This window comes from Saccopteryx bilineata, chromosome 3 (assembly GCF_036850765.1).
Source record: "Saccopteryx bilineata isolate mSacBil1 chromosome 3, mSacBil1_pri_phased_curated, whole genome shotgun sequence".
In the NCBI taxonomy this organism is placed as follows: Eukaryota; Metazoa; Chordata; class Mammalia; order Chiroptera; family Emballonuridae; genus Saccopteryx; species Saccopteryx bilineata.
The window spans coordinates 166,685,561-166,708,596 of record NC_089492.1 but is presented as its reverse complement, the minus strand read 5'-3'; the positions used below and the strand labels follow the sequence as shown (position 1 = coordinate 166,708,596).

The following is a 23,036-nucleotide window of genomic DNA, read 5'->3' as shown; positions in this document are numbered from 1 at the left end:
TTTTCCTGAGAGGATAAAGGAGAGTGGGTTCATATGCAATTGATCTCATGTATAAAGACTAAAATGAATAGTAGCTTGAGAATAAGAAGCTGTGGAGATATTTTTTGTATATCTTGATTCTCTTTGCCGACTCAGCCAAGCACTGACCACCGCCTGCATGGTCAGGGCCCAGGTCACACCAGCTGCCGCCTCCATCCCGGGGCCAGCACAGTGCTGAAGTGTCACAGATGATGATAAATGCTGAAGGAAGGACACAAACATGGAGCCATGCAGATTAAGAGAACCTTCAGGAGCATAACCTGACCACACAGCATAGGAGCTACTAATCTGAGATCCCACCTATTGTAAAGTAAACACTTACAAAGTGTGTTTGGGTACCTTGGGCTTCATGAAAGCCTACAGTTGTATATAGAACAGACAGACAAACCCTTTCTCTTGAAGAAAGCCCCTGCTTCTTGGAGAGTATTTACTTCTTGTTTGTAGTTTTTAATTTTTTTGAGGCATATTAACTTTGGGGTTCTGGCCTTCAAGGCATTAAAAAACAGGTAAACAATCAAACAAACACTAGGCTTAGAGCCAGGGAGAATGTCCCTGCTTATTGTGTAATTTACACAACCAGAGAGACTGTCCTCAAATAAAACCTGTTCCCCCAGGGCTCAGGATCTTAAAATAGACGACAACAGAGATAGTGTCACCTCACATACTGCCTTTCTCTTTGAAGATGCCACAAAATTCTAAGACCTCTTCCTGGCTCTGTCATTGCAGAAGCCTTAACAGGAGTAAACCGATAGCTGTGTCCGACAGCTGCTCCTGTGTTTACTTCCTATCACAGTGCCTTTCCAGAGGGTCGTGTGGCACCCTAAATATACTGCTAAACATTATGCAAGCATTTTAAATTTTATTTGGGACCCATAAAGAGGACTGACGTGATTTTAATTGCCATGGTCACTCATCCTAATGACCAGTTCTGCCAGCAAGGGAACACGCAAGCAGAGTCCCCCCGGGGGACCGTGAGTGTTCCTTGCCCGTGTTCTCCCTTCTCTCTCACACCTGCTGGTGACTGAATTCCTCTCATGTCCTGAACTGGCTGTGTTGGTTCTTGCCCTAGACGCTGCCATCACAGCCTGGGTTCAGTAGGTAATGTGTGCTTCCACAGCTAGAATTCTGTCCCTGGGATTTCTGTTCTATATGCAGAGTAGGCACACACTGCGCCTCTCACACATCCGCAGCAACGTTATGTAAGAGCATGGTATTTCCTGTAAGTAGAAAGGGTTTTAAAACTATTTTAGCAAACTGCATGGGTCTGACTTTATTTACTTTATAATAGGAAAGACCTCAGATTAGTCGCTCCTGTGTTGTGTTGTCAGGTTTGGCTTTTAAAGGTTCCCTTTATGTCTACACCTCCCAGGTTGTGTCTCTTGTTCAGGCCAGGGGACAGGGAAAGCAAATACTTCAGGGGCACCTTGCACCCTTACATGTAGTGTCCTGGCTACAACACTGCTTGTTGTCCTGAGTAAGGAGTGACAGCTCTCCCCAGTAAAAAGTAATGGGAAGTAGCACTGCCCTGGGCTCCCTGGCCAGAGAGGCATGAGCACTGAGCCGTCCAGCCCCAGGGGTCCCTCCTCCCCCTCTCTTCCCTGGCCTTGGTCACTGTAGCCTGTGAGTAGCCCAGGGCACTGGGCCCACTCTGCTGTTTTGGCGAAGACAGAAAGCAAGCTTTCCCTTCCCCTGTTGGTCCCACCATAGCCACAGCTCATTAGACTTTCTCTAAGGAAACCAGAAGGAAGCAAATGAGAACTTCCCTGTAATAAACTCTTGTCAAACTGAATTGCAAAACCCTAGAAACTGGTAATCTTCCAAAGCTCAAGTGTTTTACTGTTTGTGTAGAAATGTATCATTTACAAAATGTACTCATCTACTAATAAAGCTTAGTTTCAGGGATCTATTTTTGTTTGTTTTGGTCTATCTTGTTTTGTTTTAATAATGCAGTTTCCTGCTCAGTGCTCAGTGGGTCGGGTGCCAGTCATTTCTGGCCAGCAGATGACCCACTGACAACCCAGTCATTCTCAACCCATGTTTTCAGAGCCATCCTCTGTTGGCTTTCTCCCTTGGAGTTCTTTTCTAGAGTCATTTTGATAATCTTACAAAAATGGCCTAAGGCGAGTGTTCAATAAATTGTATTAAATAAAGTAAGAATGGAGTCATTGTCTTCTATCACAGGCAGAAAAACTTGAGGAAAGTGCACAACTCTTCACTTTCAGCATCTGGCCGCTCATTTTCTTCAGCTAGCATCTAGACCAGTGGTGGTCAACCTGGTCCCTACCGCCCACTAGGGGGCGCTCCAGCTTTCATGGTGGGCAGTAGCAGAGCAACCAAAGTATAAATAAAAAGATAGATTTAAGTTGTTTTATAAAGATTTATTCTGCCAAACTTAGTGAAAATCCGACATAAAGTACTTGGTAAGTAATTATTTTTATATGCTTTAACTTTCTGTAACTCTGCTTTATAAATTTTATAAAGTAAAGTTACTTCCCTACTTTATAAATCACTATTACTGTAGAACCAGTGGGCAGTTAGAAAATTTTACTACTAACAGAGATACAAAAGTGGGCGGTAGGTATAAAAAGGTTGACTACCCCTGATCTAGACTGATGATTTCCAAGGCTGCATTATTTTTTTTGTTTTTGATTTTTCCTAGTTTAGCCGATTGTCTGGGAGAGATCGCATGATATTTATTGAACCAGCATTTGAATCTTCTCTGCCAGATTCTTATGTGCTTTTTCTGTTGTTCTTTTGTCTTTTACCCCCTGTTGCAGGTTTGTGTGCAGCTTGGTGTATTACGGCCTCACTCTGAGTGCAGGTGATCTAGGGGGAAATATCTATGCCAACCTGGCCCTGTCTGGCCTCATAGAGATTCCATCATACCCTCTCTGCATCTACCTTATCAACCAGAAATGGTGAGCACAGATAAATACTGAAGTGTACCATACTCACACACTCTCATATGTGTAAATACCTAAATATTACTGTTTCCGTCCATAGATAGTGTCTGCCAATCACAGTGGTTAAATTCTTTTCAGACTAACCAGTTAGAATTCAGTTTTTGTACACCACTTTTAGGGTTTCATGTTTGTGAATTTTTATGTAGGTTTGCAATCAGTATTAAAAGGCATTACTACCTGAAGGTTTTCCAGTCATCTGTGCATAGTTAGTTAGTCCCAGCAGGTGGGACTCTTGATAGAACCTCATCAACCCAATTACTGTCATTGAGAAGTTTAGGACAAAGAACTGGAGGAACCAGAAGGGTATTTCTTACCTCGTAAGAACCACATGACTCTGCCAAGGGGTAAATTCTATCCTCTTGTGCTACTCGTTCGTGGGCACAGTTTTGAAATACTTTTTAAAAAGTTTTTTTGTAGAGCACCCTGTCCTCCACTTTCCAAGTCCTTTCTGTCACTGAGCCCTGACCAGGGCAGCTAAGTCCCATTTGTGTGAGCAGAATCAGTTGGACTATCCCATTTCTCATTCTCCAGAAATCATCATTTTAACCAAAACCAGCATTTTCTTTGCATTGCTCTGGGTGCTGGATCCTGGATGTTGGGCTTAGCACAAAAGGGCAGGCTTGGATTCTGTTTAGCTGAAGGCTTTTCTCTGGGAGGTGGTTCTCTGCTGGCCCCTCTGTCAATGACAAAGCTATTTTTCATCATAGTCTCAGAGCTGGGTTAAGCAGTATTTTCAGAAATCTGTCGCCAGTGTGCCAGACACAACTTCCTCTGTGCTGTCATAGCTTCCTGTGCACACCTCTGATGACCACTTAAAGGGTTATACAGACGCTGTCCATGAGGGCATCCTATATGTCTTCACATCCCTAGTGCCTGCCTAGCATGGGTCTCTCACTTGAAAGGCATTTTATACTGACTATTAAGTTAGAAAGTGACCTGGAGACTCAAGTCCCTTCCTGTCTCCCAGCTACTACCAGCAGTCAGGGCTAACATCTGAGATAGGCAGAAGGAATGCTGCCTTTGAAGTCTTGTAGACCTGAATGCAAATTTAGCCTCAGCCATGTGGTTGTCCTATGACTTTGACAGGTTATCTCCCTGAGCCTCCATGTACTTATCCTTCAGGGCTCATAAAATTCCCCTGGTGAAATTGTCATAAAAATGACAACATTAAAGTTCCTAACAGAGGACCCAACAAGTTGTAGGCCCCTAGAAAAGGGAGGCTTATTAATGTTAGCATCCTCCTTCTAAGTTTAGCACTTTTATTTGAAAATTGCTTCTCCCAAAGAAATGTTTGATTAATTTCACTCAATTCGGATCTACTAACAAGAAATTTTTTCTGTTTGTATTTTTAAGAGAGAGAAAGTACAAAGTTGGTTGCACATTTTAACTGCTTATGATTCAAGTAATCAGAAATTGAAATGAGTTACAAGTCTCTATTTTCCATGTTTTAGTTCCATTCTCTGAGAGACAGGGAGTATAACAAATGACATGCTTTACTGTTATTAGGATTGGTAAGATAATAGATAGAGAGCATTTAAAACAGTGCCTGGAACATAGCAAATACAAAACAGATAGGCCATTTATTTATGTCCTGGGCAGTCACACTTGCCACCCACTCCTTCAGAAAAGATGAACATGTATAATGAAACTGAAGACATTTAAAAAGGAAGGCTGGGGGCAAGAAGCAGATGAATTTGTAAGCTTCTCAATAGAAATGTGTCATTTCTTTCTATTATTCAGGTTTGGTCGGAAGCGAACATTAGCTGCATTTCTATGCCTAGGAGGACTGGCTTGTCTGATTGTCATGTTTCTTCCAGAAAAGAAAGGTACCCCTTTCACATTCCTATCTAAAGGTTTTCAATGGTGCTTTTATTACAATGAATCTCAATATAGTAGCGAGATTACCATATGCCATGCTTCATGTCTGTGATTGCATATTATTTAGCAATTGTGTGGGATATAATGGGCCAGATCCTTCTTATTGCCTAAACTGTTCTCTGGGTGAATAATGCACTTGGAGGTGCGCTATTAACTTTTTCAGGTGATTAAGCGACCATCTGGGGTGTCTGGGCTGCAGCGCTGTGTTGTTGGAGTTGTTGATTTGATGGTGATGAGCACCATTCAGTTCTGCACAGAAAGGCGCTCCGTCTAGGGCTACAGATTACTCTGGCATCCCAGCCAATCACAAGCCGGGACATCAGAGTCACTGGTTGTCAAAGGTGGCTTGAGTACCTGTCAGCATTTTCATTAGCACTCCCGATAATAATGGAATCAAAAAGAAGAATATTCACTGTCAGTGACCATCAACATTTTCTCAGTCTCAAATAAAGTCTGAGTAAAACCTGTCCAGGAACTGTGGACTTTTTTATATATTTTGCTTTGCTATGCAAACCCCACTTCAGAAAGGTCCCTTTAGGCAAATTTATCTCATCAGACCCTACATAGGAATCCTGTAAATAGTGCTGGTTCTCACCTTTTTTTAGACTAGCACACCTGGGCGTGCCAGCCTTTGATTGTATTCGAAACCGTGGTTTTGGCATGATTTCAACAGTGAGAAGTGGTTGCAGCAAACTCTGCCCCTGGGGCATGACGTTCAGCAAGAGGCCTGTTTTGGGGGCTTTCCAGTGTTGTTGGAGCTCCATCAGGGAGCATGGGCTTCACGTGGGAATCACTGTGCAGTGACTGAGCTTCAGGTTTTGATAAGCACTGGAAACGCAGCTGAAGAATCCACTTCCTGTCATGCAGCTATGCCCCTTTGGTGACTGCTTCTGCTTCAGGCTCAGGTGTCCAGTGTCCCAGTGAAGACTCCGGTGCCCTGGGTTCTAGGTCCATTCCCCCTGATACACATACCCTGCTATGCAGTTTGTTGACGAGTTAGGATTTTACCTAATAGGACAGACTTAAAGTGATTTTCGGGGAATTATGGGAACTAGAGAATTCAGTAAGTTTGACCATTTCTTATTCTCTAAGAAAATTGTTGCCTTTGCTCTTGCCCCACTGCGGGCTTATAGAACAAAGTGCCCAGTTCTTTCTGTCTGGGACAAGATTGTGCTAGCTTTGAGTTCAACAGATTTTGGTTTTCTTAGATACCTTTGAAATTCAAGTTGTTTATGTTTTCTACCTGTAATAGTCCAGTGTTCTATTTGTCATTTTACAGGGGAAATCTTTTTATTGTTACTGTGTATAAGCATACTTGTAACCTGTCACACCCCTGCTAGCCAGGCCAGTCAGTGTGTTTCCTCCCTCCCACATAGCTGCACCCGCGGGGAACCCACACCCACAGACTGCACACACCCTTTCATAGAGAAGAAGATCCCATCTGTTTTCAGAGCAGCTCAAATCCTGTGTCTGCTTGTCCCCTTGGTGAACACACAGCACAGCAGAGTATAAGAAGCATATAACAGAGTGTTTCACACACTCCACGGGTGTGCCTCAGGGGCACGAAGCTTCTGCTGTACTTGGAAAAGTGGACATTTAGTCTGTTTTTGAAGATTTCCAGAGAAAGAAATTCCATAATATCCCTTAGCAAAGTGTTTCTGTTTTTGGTAAACATTCGAATGTTAGAATGATCCCCTCGGCTACAACTGAGCCCATTTCCTGTCATTTATTCATCCTGAGAGACAGAACAGATGGTTGCCTCTTTTGTTGCATCTTATGTTCTAGACTTGCAGGAGTCACCAGGCTCTCACTGAATCTTCTCTGAGCTCAGAAATACTTGTTCTCTAAGCATTCTTTGAATCTTTCATAACTACTCATTAAAATATTTTGATGGCTTTCTCTGAAATCTCAATTTTTTCAAAGTTCTGAGCTTTAATCTGCATGTTGTGAAAGTTCTGATAAATACATATTCAGAAAGAAACCTAGTAGTTTGAAAAATTCTATCAGTATCTTGTGTGAGCTTGGCATTGCATGGCATTTCTCCTGGTTTTGTATCCTTGTTTTTTCCCTTCACTTTCCCCCACCAAACATGCATTCATTCTCTCCTCTCTGCCAACTCAGGTACCCTTCTACTGACCAGCTTTTTTTAAAGCATCTTTATATGACTGGTTTTCTGTGTCTGAGGCACAGACATAGTAGTATAACTCTAGAAGAGACAGCCAGACAGCTAGAAAATAGATTGGTATTTCTCAGCCTGTAGTTTATGATTTTTAGACTGAGTGCCCTGTCCAGTTCATATTTGTACTATGAGGATAGTGTTACCAGGTAGCCACTAATTTTTTCCCACAGATTGGTCTTTATACATTTTATCTGATCTCTATCCTTGCTTGAAGGATCCTAACTAAGCTTGCAATACCTGCTGTCATTTATTGTCTTAATAAAGACAAGAGGACAATGTGCTGGGTCCTCTTTGTATGCAGAAGGTATTATATATCCCTATTTATAAGGCACCTAAAGCTCGGATAGGTCAAGCAACTCGTCTAAGCTCACATAGCAAGTAAGTAGCACAACTGAGATTCAAGTTTCAGTATTTATTAAAGCTGTTGCCTTAGAGGCTAACACAGCCTCATTAGGGCCCATCCTTAATTCTTCAGTGGGCAGCCTCATGGAAATTGTCCAGGGTTCAAGAACATGGGTTGTCAGGGTGGCACTGGACAAGGAGGTAGGCAAGGAGGTTTCTGGCAATTGTGGTGCTTCCAGAGAATCTGAATACTGGTAAGTCACAGAAGGGAGTGTCCTCAGACTCAGCTCTAGTAGAACCTTTATGTCTCATTTTTTTTCTTAGCTTTGGTCTGCCCATTCTTTATTTATTTGACTTCTCTAGTGTTTTCTATATACAGAATTCTATTCATAAACAAGACATACTTCCTAGCTTCTAAGAGCTTATAATCTAGTGAGGGAAATGGGTGATTAAAGAAAAAAAATGATAGGTGGTAACATTCACAACATATCACATCCAGTCAATATTATTAGGCATATAAATAAGCAAGAAAATACTTCCCACAACCAGGAGAAATATCAATAAAAACAAAACACAGAAAGACACAGATGATCGGATGAGGAGATGAGAGTAAACCAGCCATTATCAGTACATCCCATGTGTTTAAGAAGGTCAAGGGAAGCATGGTTGTAACTAGCAGAGGAATGGAAGGTACAGAGAAGACCCACACACAACATCTTGAGGTGAAATACGCACTGTATGGAAAAAATGTGCAGGCTAGATTAACTGCAGAAGAAAAGATCAATAAGGAAGACATAGCAGAAACTCCAGAATGAAATAGAAACCAGTTGTACGATAACACCAGGCCTATCTCACATGCAGTTGGACTCAAAAGAAAAGGTATTTGCAGAAATGATGGTCAAATACTTTCCAAATTTGATGGAAACTATAAACACATAATGAGAAAGTGGTCAGTTCATCAGAAGGATATAACAATCCTACATGTGCATGCATCAGGTAACAGATTTAAAGTACCTGAAACAAAAATGGATTAAACTAAAAGGAGGAAGAAAAATCCAAAATCATGGTTGGGTATTTCAATATCCCTCTCTAAGTAGTTGACAGAAAAAGAAGACAGGAAATAATTAAGGACATGAAAACCTGAATAACGACCTGATCTAAAACAGGATGTGCATTCTTTTTGAAGTGTGTGCAGAACATTTACCAAAGGAGGCTACATTTGGGCCATAAAATAAGTTTCTATAAATTTAGAAGGATTAAAATATTACAAAAATAAGTTTTTTTTTACCAGAATGGAATTAAACTAGAAATCAATAACAGAAAGATCTAGGAAATCCCAAAGATCTAGGAAATCCCCAAATATTTGGATTTTAAAAAACATTCTTCTAAAAACACATGGATCAATGCAAAAATCACAGAGAAAGCTAAGAAATATTTTTATTTAAGTGATAACTGAAGTATAACATATCAATGTTGGTGGGATGCAGTAAGGCAGGGAAATTTATGTAATTTAAAATATATCAGAAATTAAGGATGTCTTTTAAATCAGTAATCTAAACTTCTCCTTTAATAAAATAGAAAGGAAATTAGAAAAAAAAAGAATGACAAATTAAACATATTAAATGGCAAATTAAAGCACGCAGATATAGGAAATACATATAAGAGCAAAATCAATGAAATAAAACAGGAAAATAATAGAGAAAAACAATGAAATCCAAAGCTGCATGTTTGACATCAGTAAACTTCTAGCTGAACTAATAGAGGACAGAGAGAGAGGACACAAATGACCAGTAACAGGGATGAAAGATGAGTGAAGAAAGGTCATCACTATAGAACCCATGGGCAGGTATAGGAACATTAGAAACATTTTTTATGCCAACTTAGGCAAAATAGATAAATTCTTTGAAAGATACAAACTACCAAAGTATACTTTAAAACATAAATAACCTGAATAGCCCTATACCTATTAAAGAAAGTGAATTTAGAGCTAAAACATTGCCATGAAGAAAATGCCAGGCCCAGACGGCTTCACTGGCAAATTCTGTGAAACGTAAGAATACCAATTCTACACGTTCCTTGAGGCAGCGGCGGGGTGGGGGTGGGGGTGCTTTCCCAACCTAGTCTGTGAGACCAGCCATTACCTTGATACCAAAACCAGACATTATAGGAAAACTGCAGACCAATATCACTCATTAATATAAATGCAAATTCTTTTTTCTTTTTCTTTTTGTTTTTTTTGGCGACAGACAGACAGGAAGGAAGAGAGATGAGAAGCATCAATTCTTCGTTGTGGCATCTTAGTTGTTCATTGATTGCTTTCTCTTATGTGCCTTGACGGGGGGTAGGGGGGCTACATTAGACCAAGTGACCCCTTGCTCAAGCCAGCGACCTTGGCCTCAAGCTGGTGAGCCTTGCTCAAACCAGATGAGCCCATGCTCAAGCTGGTGACCTCTGGGTTTTGAACCTGGGTCCTCCACGTCCCAGTCCGATGCTCTATCCACTGTGCCTGGTGCAAATTCTTAACTAAATATTAGCAGATTGAATCCAGTAACACGTAGAGGGGTTTATCACACAGACACAAGGTTGATTTAACATGCAAAAACTAGTCAGTGTTATTCATTATATTAGGAAACAGAAAAAAAAACATATAATTCTTTCAATATAAGTAGAAAAAGCACTGTCATAATCGCATACCCATTCATTTCAAAAACTGTCCGCAACCAGAAGGTTTCTTAACCTGATAGAGGACATCAAGGCAAAATATACAGCCAACACCATGTAATGATGAAAACTAAGTATTGCTCCCTAAGACCAGGATAAAAAGCAAGAATTTTGCCACTTCTATGAAGCATTGTACCGAAATTACTAGCAAACACAATAAGGTGATAAAAAGAAATGAAAGGGATCTAAAGTGGAAAGAAAGAAGTAAAACTCTTCATTCACAGGACCATATGACTGTCTGCATTGAAAAATCCTAAGAAATATACAAAGAAAAAAATCTATTAGAATTAATAAATGAGTACAGCAAAGTCATGTGATGCAGTGTTATTTATATAACAGTGAACAATTTGAAATTGAAACAAAATAATGCCATTTATAATAAAAAAAATATACACAATATTTAAGGATAAATCTTACAAAGTATGCATATGACCTATAGAAAACTATAAAATGTAAAGCACTGAAGAGAGATAAAGACTGAATAAATGAATTGGTGGTAATAATAAAATAAATGAAAGATTGACATGCTCACGGATCAGAAAATATTGTTTAAGATGCTCATTCTCCCCAAATTGACCCAGCACAATAAAATTTCCAGCAGGGTTCTTTTTGTTGAAAGATATTGACAAGTGAATACCTAAGCTTTTATGGAAATGTAAAGGATCTAGAATGTCCAAAATAATTTTTATTGAGAAACAAAGTTGGAGGGCTGACCCCACCTGATCTTAAAAATTACTGCTTTTACATTAAGCAAGACAGTATGATACTGGCTTAGGAACAGTTGTATAGATAATGGAACAGAAGTATGAAATAGATCTTCATATATGGTCAAGTGATTTTTATTTTTGGGGAGTGGATGAGATTTTATTCACCTTTTTAAAATGTTTTTTTTTTTTGTTATACATAGAGAAAATGCACATGGTCAATTGATTTTTTTTTTTTTGGTCAATTGATTTTTAACAAAGATAAAATGAGTTCAATGGGGAAAAGATAATCTTTTCAACAAATAATGCTGAAATAATTTGATATTCATATGCAAAAAAAAAAAGTTTAACTTCAGCCTATACGTCACATCATATGTGGTAATTAGCTTGACATGGATGGTACACCTTATATAACAGCTAGCCTATACAACCTCTAAAAGAGAGCACAGGAGAAAATCTTAGTGACTTTGGGTTAGTGAAAGATTTCTTAAAGAGGACACAAAAAGCACAAAAGAAAAAAAGTTCATAACTTGAGGTTTCATCAAAATTAAAAACGTTTGCTGGAACTATAAAAAAAAAACCCAAATAGCCAAAGCAATCCTAAGGAAAAAGAATGAAGCTGGGGGCATTACAATACCTGACTTCAAATTATACTATAGAGCCATGACAATCAAAACAGCATGGTATTGGCAGAAAAATAGACACTCAGACCAATGGAACAGAATAGAAAATCCAGAAATAAAACCACATATATATGATCAAATAATTTTCGATAAAGGGGCCAACAACACACAATGGAGAAAAGAAAGCCTCTTCAACAAATGGTCCTGGTTAAATTGGAGAGCCACATGCAAAAGAATGAAACTCAACTACAGTTTGTCCCCTTGTACTAAAATTAATTCAAAATGGGTCAAAGACCTAAATATAAGACCTGAAACAATAAAGTACATAGAAGAAGACATAGGTACTAAACTCATGGACCTTGGTTTTAAAGAGCATTTTATGAATTTGACTCCAAAAGCAAGAGAAATGAAGGCAAAGATTAATGAATGGGACTACATCAGACTAAGAAGTTTTTGCTCAGCAGGAGAAACTGACAACAAAATAAGCTGACAGCCAACTAAATGGGAAATGATATTTTCAAACAACAGGTCAGATAAGGGCCTAATATCCAAAATATACAAAGAACTCATCAAACTCAACAACAAACAAACAAACAATCCAATAAAAAAAACGGGAAGAGGACATGAACAGACACTTTTCCCAGGAAGAAATACAAATGGCCAACAGATATATGAAAAGATGCTCATCTTCATTAGTTATTAGAGAAATGCAAATTAAAACTACAATGAGATACCACCTCACACCTGTTAGATTAGCTATTATCAACAAGACAGGTAATAGCAAGTGTTGGAGAGGCTGTGGAGAAAAAGGAACCCTCATACACTGTTGGTGGGAATGTAAAGTAGTACAACCATTATGGGAGAAAGTATGGTGGTTCCTCAAAAAACTGCAAATAGAACTACCTTATGACCCAGTAATCCCTCTTTTGGGTATATACCCCCAAAACTCAGAGACATTGATACGTAAAGACACATGTAGCCCCATGTTCATTGCAGCACTGTTCACAGTGGCCCAGACATGGAAACAACCAAAAAGCCCTTCAATAGATGACTGGATAAAGAAGATGTGGCACATATACACTATAGTATACTATTCAGCCATAAGAAATGATGACATCGGATCATTTACAGCAAAATGGTTGGATCTTGATAACATTATACAGAGTGAATTAAGTAAATCAGAAAAAAAACTAAGAACTGCATGATTCCATACATAGGTGGGACATAAAAATGAGACTAAGAGACATGGACAAGAGTGTGGTGGTTGGGGGTGGGCACAAAGAAAACCAGATAGAACGTGATGGAAGACAATCTGACTTTGGGTGATGGGTGTGCAACATAATTGAATGACAAGATAACTTGGAGATGTTTTCTTTGAACATATGTACCCTGATTTATTGATGTCACCCCATTAAAATTAATAAAAATTTATTTTAAAAATGTTTGCTTTTTAAAAGATATTAATTAGGAAGTGAAAAGCAAGGTACAGATGAGACAAATATATATTTGCTAAACACATACCTGATAAAGGACTTGTACCCAGAATATAGAATGGACTCTTACAATTCAGTAATGAGAAAAAAATGGGCAAAATATTTGAATATGTATTTTTGCAAAAGGATATAAAAATGAAAAATAAGCATGGGGAAATCAGTATCACTAGACATTAGGAAAATGGAAATTAAAGCCATGTTGAGATACCTCTACACACTCATTAGAATAGCGAATAAAAAAGACTGACCGTATCAAATGTTGGCAGTGATAATAGGAGGAAGTGGAACTCTTATATACTGCTGATGAAAATGCAAAATGGTACTGACACTCTGGAAAATGTTAGCTTATTTTATAGTGAAACACACACTTACCATATGGCTCAACTGTACCCAAGAGAAGCAGAAACATAAATCCACACAGACTTTGATGCAAATGTTCATAGTAGTTTTATTAATAATAGCCCCAAACTGAAGGAACTCAGATGCCCATCTACTAAAGAATGGATATATAAATTAGAGTATATCTATACAATGAAATATTACTCAACAACAACAAAAAAGAATGAAATATAACCTGATATATACAACAGTAGGGCTCAATTTTAGGAACCTTATGCTGACTAAAAGAAGCCAGGACAAAAGTCTAGAAATGACAAAACTCCAATGACAGACTGAGTGCATATGTGGTATTTTTCTTTAAAAAAAAAAATCAAAGGCCAGCAAAATGAATTCTAGTTGTGTGCAACCTATGAACCATAGTAGGCCTACAGCTACCTCAAAGATTTTATAAATATGTGCAAACAATAACAAATTTGCTGTAATTACCCAGTGAATGAAGTGGATGTGTAAATTGAATTTTTACTTTTTAGGCCAGTGAAATGTGACTGACATACAGATACATTTTGTCCTGGTAACTCCAAATGGGCTCTGAGAAAATGTTCAGATTACTAGTTCCGAAAATGTAGCTACATCATTGGAATAAACTTGAACCTCTTGAGTTCAGTTCTTGAAAGGAGACAAGTATTTTGAGAATTCCTCCCCCCCCCACCTTTTTTCCAAAGATAATTGAGTTGAATTTTCCCTTTTCAATCACTCTTGTTTCTAAACAGTCTCCTTGAGTATTTCTTCTTAATAGCCAGTAATAACTGACTTCATTTTTGAATAAGGAACCAAGGTCTGGAATCCAGGGAACCAGCCCAGTGACTGCAAAGCCTTCCTAAACATTAACTCAGGGTGATCGGCAGCCTAGGAGCACCATACGCAAGGGGCCCCACAAAGAATATAACATAATTTTCTAATAAACAGAACTGTCTGAAATTGACATGGGCTTCCTCTGCAAAAAGTGAACTCCCCCAGCGTTAAGTGGCAACTTCAGACTGCATTGGCAGGACCATAGAAGGAAAATTTCAAGCTGCAGATGACGTGTTAGCCTGATGGGTATGCTCCTGGGCTGAGCCAGGTTCCCCAGGTGGGCCACAGCGGGAAATGTCCTGAGCCTCACATTGGGGACTGCATCCAGCCTCAGACCTCATGGGTGTTTAGATTATACGCTTTCTGTAACGTTCCATTTAAATTCAATTTTCAGTATAGCTGTCCCCTGTTGTTAAAGATGTAGTGTGTCTCCATACAGTTCTGAAAGATGCCATCTTGTGTGAGTTGAAAACAGAACTAGAATTCATTTGCACTCAAGCAAATGTGCGCATTTCTGTCTGCTTCAGTGCTACCCGAGTACCTTTTCCTGTCTCACTCAATTTCTGGAAAATAATGGATGGATTTAATTTGCCCCATTATTGGTTTAATTGATGTTGTTAGCTATCAAGGATCCAGATACATATCTCGGGGTAAATGCCAAAAGTCAGGAATCTTTATCCAGCAGCACCTCATGGCTTAAAATAATATATTCAGTACTTAACATCGCAAACATCTTCTTCCAAATAGCCTGGCAGGTGAGGAGAAGGCCCCAGATGGTAGAGTTTGGCATAGTCCACTGCTCAGGATGCCGTCTTTAAAGTAGATAAAGATTTATTTCACTGTTGAGCACAGCAGGTGAAACATTTTGTAGAATGGAGCGTATCACATGCCTCCCTCCTCAAAAGTTGAGAGAGGGTCTTTTCAGTGAGTTAATCCCTGTCATAGTCCTTCCACTTATTTGTTCATCAAACATGTAGTGAGCATCACTGTGCATCTTTCTGTGGGAGGCACTGTGAGGGGCACAAATGCAGACAAGATGCCTGCCTTAGCCTGAGCTAGCTCGAAATACATAATAGGCAGGTCAGATGGAGAAGTAAGCAGCTATGAGACAGTGTCTGGAGCCTGCCAGTTGAATGGATTGGTAAATAGGGACAGTGAAGGTCAAAGGAAGGAAATTGCATATTTGAGTTAAGGGCAAAGAGTGGTTTATACGAGTGATGCATGCACTCGCAAGGAAGGGGGCAGGCATGTTCTATTTGCTGGAAATGTCAAGGAGAATTAGAGGCTATTAATTTGGTGATTAGGACATCCATGTTGACCTTCAAGAGCAGGAGTTTCAGGAGAGGATGGCTTTGAGAGCCAGATCATGGTAAGTGACAGGAAGCTACATTTGGAGAAATGGAGGGTTGGTCACTCACTGGACATGTTTGATAGTGAAGTGAGGGAAAGTACAACTGACTCGGGGAGAATTTTTTTCCTTCGGGAGAAACTTGTAATTTTGAAGGTAGAAGCTGGTGGGCCATTGAAGGGGAGAGGTTAAAGATGTTTGAAAGGGAACAATTAATTTGTAAGGTCCCAGAGGGGATAAGTTTAATAAAGGAAAGAACCACAGGATAATCAATTGTATTTTTGATAGGGAGGTTAACTGGCAAAGAATGAATAGTATGTTTGTATGTTATATAAAAACATTACATTAAGAAACTAAAATATTCAAATCAGTTGGGGAAGAAGAAGGATTAAATGCAGTTTGATGTTTAAGTCTTGTTTTTCACAAGCATTAATGTTTCATATTTTCTGGTAGTAGTTTAATAGGGTTATTTCTTATTTTTGCAATGGAACACCAAGCATTGCAAACAGAAGACAGGAGTATTTCTGCCTGCACCTCCGCCCCCCCTATCTGTCAGACCAACCCCTCTCCCAGGCTAGGCTTGTCATATTGACCACCTTTTTACATGGTTGGCTGTTGAACAGGGTTGGGGAAAAAGAAGACGCAGTTAACACCTGCAGTAGATGAAACTTGACAGTTTTCCAGAAGCTTACTTTCCTACCTGATAGAAGTTTTCAGGGAGCTCTGTCATTCAGGAGTGAGTGCAAGCTTGGTCACACGAAAGGACCACCACCACATCAGATTTCATGGGAACAGCCAGAACACAGAGAGCACATTTGCACGTGTGCTGTGTGTGGTGTGGTTACTAAACCGTCTAGATGCATAGTCAGTCATAGTCCCTCTCTGCTGTTTGAAATCAACACGAATGCCTCTCACTCCTTCAGAACTAAATGTGTCATTTAAAAGAGCTTTGTCCCATCAAGGATCTCACAAGTGTTGCCCTCATGCTTTCCAGACACGGGTGTGTTTGCAGTGGTGAACAGCCATTCCTTGTCTCTGCTGGGGAAGTTGACCATCAGTGCCGCCTTCAACGTGGCATACATCTACACCTCTGAGCTTTACCCGACGGTCATCAGGTGAGCCTTGCTCACCCGCCTTCTCCTTCGCCATCCTGGGATTGGCCGTGTGCTTGCACACCAGTAGGCAGTGGGCAGAGTTGGTGCGGGCCAGCAGTGGGAAGTCAGGACCTGTCTGTGTAGACTGTTCTTTGTTCGCATGGCTGAAGAGTTGTAGTTTTATCTTGAGCTGAAAACTCTCGTGTAATTCAGGAGAGAAGTACTCTGCTCTAAGCATGTCTTGTCATCCAAATAGTGCTCAGATGTTGGCTTACTTCAGTAGACTTTATATATTTATAAAATAGAGGACAAAGGGAACAAAGCCATTGTTTTTACAGAACCGACATTATAGCACAAAATATACATATTTTTAAGTAAAATTTTCTGGAGTAACATTGGTTATAACATTATAAAATATACACATTTTAAAGAAGATAATTCTATAGGGTAATAAATACTAGATTTACATATTAACCGTTAACAATGGTTAATGAATAGGACATGCTTCTATTAAAAACGACATATTCCAGCCTGACCAGGTGGTGGCGCAGTGGACAGAGCGTTGGACTGGGACGCAGAGGACCCTGGTTCCAAACTCCAATGTCACCGGCTTGAGCCAGGCTCATCTGGTTTGAGCAAGGCTCACCAGCTTGAGCCCAAGGTCATTGGCTTGAACAAGGATTCACTTCGTCTGCTGTAGCCCCTGGTCAAGGCACATATGAGAAAGCAATCAATAAACAACTAAGGAGCTGCAATGAAGAATTGATGCTTCTCATCTCTCTCCCTTCCTGTCTGTCTCTGTAACACACACATACATACACACAGAACATATTTCATTCCATTTCCCCTCATTAAATAGGTCTGAAAAGAAAAAAAACAAACACAGCTTTGAAGGGCAGGTGTGGCTCAGTCTTCACAGAGCTGTCTCTGTGCGCTGGGCCAGTACTCCCTCAGTCCTCACTGCCCCAGGTTTTTTTGAGGGTCATCCTCAGTGGCTCCCTCTGTTTTTGTTATCCATGGAGGAGGCCCATGGTCTTTTCTGCCTTTTCTCATTAATAGATCCACTTGTCTGTGGCTGGCTGGCCACATCCTAACTGTTCCTGTAACCTTACTTTCTCTGACTACTGACTAAGAACTAGGATGACCACTTCCACACTGGGGCCCATTTGCAAGGAATGTGTTATTAACAATTAATCTGGGACAACAGGATGATGTCTGGTCACCCTACCCCCTACCTGTAACCATTACCAAAATGCTCCCCTCATACCCACACTCCACAGGAAGGCAATGTCCTTTATTTCCTGAGAGCACATGCTCAGTCAACTCCTATTGTATGCCTGCCACTTTAATAGTTCATTAATTGAGTTTAAATAAACAGACATTTTAGACCATAAAGCTCTGGCTTTGTATGGTTATATTCACTAATAAGGAGATCTAAGCCCCCAAACCCAGGAGAACATTGGACATGCTCATTTCCTCTCTAGCCTCCCTCAGTGCGCTGTCCAATACAGTAGTTAGTAGCCGCAGGTGGCTATTTAATTTCAATTAATTAAAAGGAAATAAGGTAGAAATTCTGTTCCTCATCCTTAGTCCCATCTCGAGCGCTCGGCGGCTGCAGGTTTCTAGTGGCTTCCATACAGAATGGTCCTAGGGCCTTTGCAGAGAGTTCGGTGGGCAGCACTGCTCTGCTTTTTTTACTTCAGTTTTGTTATTCTGGTTTTACTCTCCCTGGGGCCTATTAATTGTCCCCCTAGAACTTAGTGATATTTTATAAATTTTTCTTATGCCTTCCAGGAATGTTGGGCTTGGAGCGTGTTCCATGTTCTCCCGAGTCGGCGGGATTATTGCTCCATTCATCCCTTCACTGGTTGGTTTGTACCTCCTCGTTGTATTTTTCTTGACTCTCCACTTTGGAACTGCTTGTGTGTTTGAGTAGGAAGAGGTAATGGCCAGCTGCCATTTCAGATCAGCTGGACACACACGTGAACATGTGCCTTTTAGATTCCGGATCTGTCAGGGTGGATGGACTCCTAGCAAGGGTGCTTCCCCCAGGCTCTGATTTTCTGCTCTTGTGTTCATTGGAGACTCAGGTAGTGCTAGCTTGTCCCTTCCTGTCTGTCGATTCACAAGTTAGTCAATTAGTGAATGTTTATTAAGCTTTTTGTATATCAGCTCATGCAGTCTTCACAGTAACCATGGAGGGAGGCATTGTTACCCTGGATGACAGGTGTGCGTGCAACAGGATGAGGTTAAATGCCTTCCCCACAGACAAACCACTTAGAAAAGAAAACCAAAAGAGAAATTTGCCTAGCAGTGTACTTATTAATACACTTTGCCGTTTTCTGAATACTATAATCAAAGCCAAAGGGCTAGAACTTAAATGACAGCCCTAAAATTCTTGCCGTCAGGAAATGTTAAGCTTCTGTGACAGCCCTTGGAGCCTTGTGCAGAGGCCTGGTCTGACCTGTGACTTCCCAGCCAGGACCCGCAAAAGGGAGACAGTTAGGTGTGGTGCTGTGAACCTGCTCACAGACTGCTGTTGTCACCCTGGAACCGTGCCTCCCCACGGCCTGGTGCAGGGTGTTTCTGAGATGCCACTGTACCTTTTCTTTTTTTTGAGCTGCATATACTTTCTTTTTCTGACTATCTCTCTCATGTCACATGTTTAATTTTAGGTTACAAGGCCCTTCTTTCTAAGGAGTCATTAGGGTCCTTGTGTAAAAATGAGGCTGATATTAGGGGTTTATCATTAAAGATACCCACCTTTGGCTGGCTACCCTAAGACATGATAAAATCTGCGCTGGGTCTCCAGTGACTTCTGTGAAGTTGAGAAGAAATAAGAGTGTTGTGTTCCCTTTGATTCAGCAGTGCACCCATAGTGCCGGACATGTGTTTTCCTGTAGGTAGCCAGAGGTCAGAGATTCCCCTCCTCCTCCCTCCTTTCCCCCCCTTCATCCCTCTGTCCCCTCTCCTTCTCCACCTCCTCTTCCTTCTTCTCCATCTTCTCATCCTCCTTCTCCACCTCCTTTTCCTCTTTCTCCATCATCTCTCCACTTTTGCAAAATCAGCAAATTATCACCCAAGGGCCCATTGTCACTAGCAGTGGTCCTGCCCTCAGAATGCGGAAGCCCAAACTGGAGATGAAAGTGCTGGGCGGCTCCTGAGCAGGAATTAAAGGATGTTGATCAGCTCAGAAAGGCCCCGGGGCCACATCCCGGAACCATGTTTTCTGTGCTGTTATCCTTGAACCTGTTTGTACTTAAAGACACTAAATTGTCCAGAGAATATCTTCTGGATCTCTGAAGCAAGTGCCTATGTCGCTGGCCCTTGACTATGTTCAGCAGTGGTAGTCTGCATCCAGGTGTTCGTGTAGGATGCTTTCGGCTTCTCTTTTTCTTTGCAGGACTTTTATACTTTTAATCCCTGTCCATCTCCGTCATGGTGCTAAGTGAATCCGTGAGCGTATATAAGATTGTTTGGCTGATCCCAGGGTCCAGAACATCAGAGTTCATCATTAGCAAATATTTAAGGTGTTTCCAAAGTGAAGAGTATGTGGAGATCACTGTGTTATAAGCGGCTCACCTGAACAGAGGCTGAGCGCCAGGTTCCCACAAACTGGCCATGGGGTCTGGCCTGCTCCTCCCACAGTAGGGACCCTATGCTTCACACAACTGCCACTCTGACCCCCAGTGTTGTGCTGTTTACTCATCCCACCTCTGCGTGCCTGAGGCATCACTGACCCCCCCCCCCCAGGGTGGTTTAACGTGTATCCTAGTGGGAAAGCATGAACTGGGTGGTAACCTGGGCGGGTCCTCAGTCAAGACTGCTTCTGTCCTTTCTTAGGAAACGCATGCTGAATCTTGGTTTGTTTTCATCCTGCTCCCTGTCCCCACAGAAGTATGTGCAGTGGTCTTTACCGTTCATCGTCTTTGGAGCCACAGGCCTGACCTCGGGCCTCCTGAGTTTGTTATTGCCAGAAACCCTTAACGCTCCGCTGCTGGAGACGGTTTCTGACCTTCAGGTGTGTTCCTACCGGAGGCTAGGGGATGAAGCTCTATCTTTGCAGATGTTAGATAACCCACAGGTATGGCATTTGTCTTAACCCTTCAGAATTACCACTTGGATGATGATTGTTTGGGGTGAGGGGGAAGGTATGTCTCTTTAGATTAAATAGATCTGAGCAAATCTGCTGGGAAATAAAGGGGATCTAATGGAAGCTGATTTCCAGAGAAAGAAAGATGATCAGTGATCCATGAGCTTTCTTCGGAAACCTAGGGGCTCATTCTTAGGGGCACAGATGTCATAGAAACCCATTTGTCAGTTAAATGCTAGGTAGTGATTGTCATTTTAGAATTGCCATGCGATCCTTTCCTGCCCTTTCTCCTCTCCTCTTTCAGTGCATGGACAGGGAGGGAGCTCCAGGGAGTGAGAGTGAAGAGGAAGAGTTCTACGATGCAGATGTAGAGACGCAGATGATCAAGTAAAAGCCCCGTCTTCCTCCTCAGCAACAGAAGATCATCGTCTGTGCCTCTGGCTGAGGCAGGTTCTCCCAGGAAACCTAGATAAAGCTGTAAAAGGATGGGCGTGACCACATGTGGGATGCTCAGCTTCTGGACTGGTTCTTTTCAGGCACAGAGCGATTTGGAAAAGAGATTTCATAAGCGAGGCCATCATTCCAATGAGGAAATAGATGTTACTTTGTCGAAAATCTGGGTTTAGCTCAGTCATGACCTCTAGACAAGCAGCTCAAATCCACATGCCTAGCATCAGACTGATTTGTTTCTAGAAGTTCAATCAGGCTGCATTTTGGTGAGATAAGGATAAACACCCATAAGATTTAAGGGTTAGGTCCTTAATGTTCATTTTTATACCATATTTGGCCTCTACCTTTATCAGTTGCTCCTCACCAGGAACCTTTTGAGGCATGTTAGTATGAGAGGTTTAATTCTGTGCCTGGGGTGGGAGGGAAGGGGGGAGAGCACCTCATTTGTGTGGCCCGATGCCCCCAGCTTCACCTGATGAAACTGAGTCCTCAGCTTGGTGTGCAGCTTCACACTTGGCTCAAGCACCATGTCCTTAGCTCCACAATAATCCTCTAGAAAAAGCCACTGTACCAAAGCAATGTTCTCGGTCATGTGTGGGTGCGACTCCCTGTTAGCTCCCTTCAACACTCAGACTGGAATTTTGCCAATTCCCACTGTATCCATCTCCAGAAAAGTTCCCATCTCAGTTTCTCGTGCCAGCAATAGCTTTACCATCATGCCCAGCAAATGGTGAGGTTTTATAAAGGTGGAGGGCAGATAAAAAAAAGTGTCAAGCACTTGGACATGTTGGGGGAGAAGATGCCATTTTTAAAAAGGAAGAAAATAAAATTATCTTCCACAAAATTTTTAAATTTGTTTTGTTTACAAATGTTATGCAATGAGGAATTTGGGCAACATTTTAGAACTTGAATCCTTCTAGTCCAAGATCCATCCCTCCCTGTTTAGACAAATGGAAAGCACAGTAATTTCGTAGGAAATTTTGGTTTTTCAGGAAGTACTGTCAACTTTCAAGCAGATCAAAATCATACTTAGTTTCCTAAAACCATGTGCTGAAAAGATCTGTTTCCACATCAAAGTTGAATGTTACCACAAATTGGAGTATTAACCTGGAGTCCGATGGTCTTGGGCAGCATTGCTTTAAGTCACTTGCCCAACCAGAAAAATTTCTATGTTTTCCTCATTTCCATTTCTACTAGTCTCTTAGAGAAAAAGGAATTGCAGTAGAGGCAAAGAGAAGATGTCACATGACTGCTCCTGGAAACTGTGGAGGCGTCGCCCCCAGTTGGTTCCAATACTCTCCTGTCTTCTTCCATGTTGACCTGTTGGTTTGCACTATAGCAGTCTGTACCTTTGCATTTTTTTGTACTTTATGCTCTCGATTATGTATTGCACTCTTCATGAATACGAGCCATCTCTACTACTTTTTATTTCTCTCTGCTATGCCCAGAACTTGGGCCTAGACACCGTCAGAACTACTAAGTATCACTGTTTGTGGAACTTCTCCCAGCATCATTTTTGTAAAGCCCAGGCAGATCTGACCTCCAAACTGTGGATTCCTACTTGTGTTTCTTCAGAGATGAAGACCCTGTCAACCATCAGGAGAGGAAGAGAGGAAGAACTTACAAAGACACTTAGAAGCTCTTCTTTAATGGTTGGGACATTAAAAAATAAAACAGTAAACTAACATACTTGTGACTTGGGGTTGGTTGGAGCTTTCTTTGCATTTAAAGGTAATACATCCCATTCTAGAAAATTTGGAAACTAGAATTTTAAAAATGTATCACTCGTAGGCCCAACAACAAGTATTATGATTTTGTTCTATTTGAAGACCAGTTAAGAATCTCTTTTTCTATCTCTGTGTTGGCACTAGGTTCCTTGTGCCTCTGGCTAAATAAATGAGGATTCCATTAATTCTAT

At 41.0% G+C, this 23,036-nt stretch overlaps 1 protein-coding gene across 8 annotated transcripts in view; it reads left to right on the top strand.

Moving 5' to 3' along the window:
* The window catches only part of SLC22A15 (solute carrier family 22 member 15), a 73,144-nt gene extending 50,339 nt beyond the window's left edge, over positions 1-22,805 (top strand). The window contains exons 7-12 of one of the 8 annotated variants that reach the window (XR_010730383.1): positions 2,817-2,957; positions 4,743-4,828; positions 16,476-16,596; positions 18,370-18,442; positions 20,419-20,659; positions 20,973-22,805. Coding sequence is in view for 5 of the 8 variants with exons in the window: in XM_066268208.1 (XP_066124305.1) it covers positions 2,817-2,957; positions 4,743-4,828; positions 16,476-16,596; positions 18,370-18,442; positions 20,471-20,659; positions 20,973-21,059 (697 nt within the window). In the remaining 3 variants the exon portion in view is untranslated. Of the gene's footprint in view, positions 1-2,816; positions 2,958-4,742; positions 4,829-16,475; positions 16,597-18,369; positions 18,447-18,576; positions 18,747-20,418; positions 20,660-20,972 lie in introns of those variants that run through there. The other 7 variants (XR_010730385.1, XR_010730384.1, XM_066268209.1 and 4 more) reach the window with 7 other exon arrangements.
* Positions 22,806-23,036: the final 231 nt, after the last annotated feature.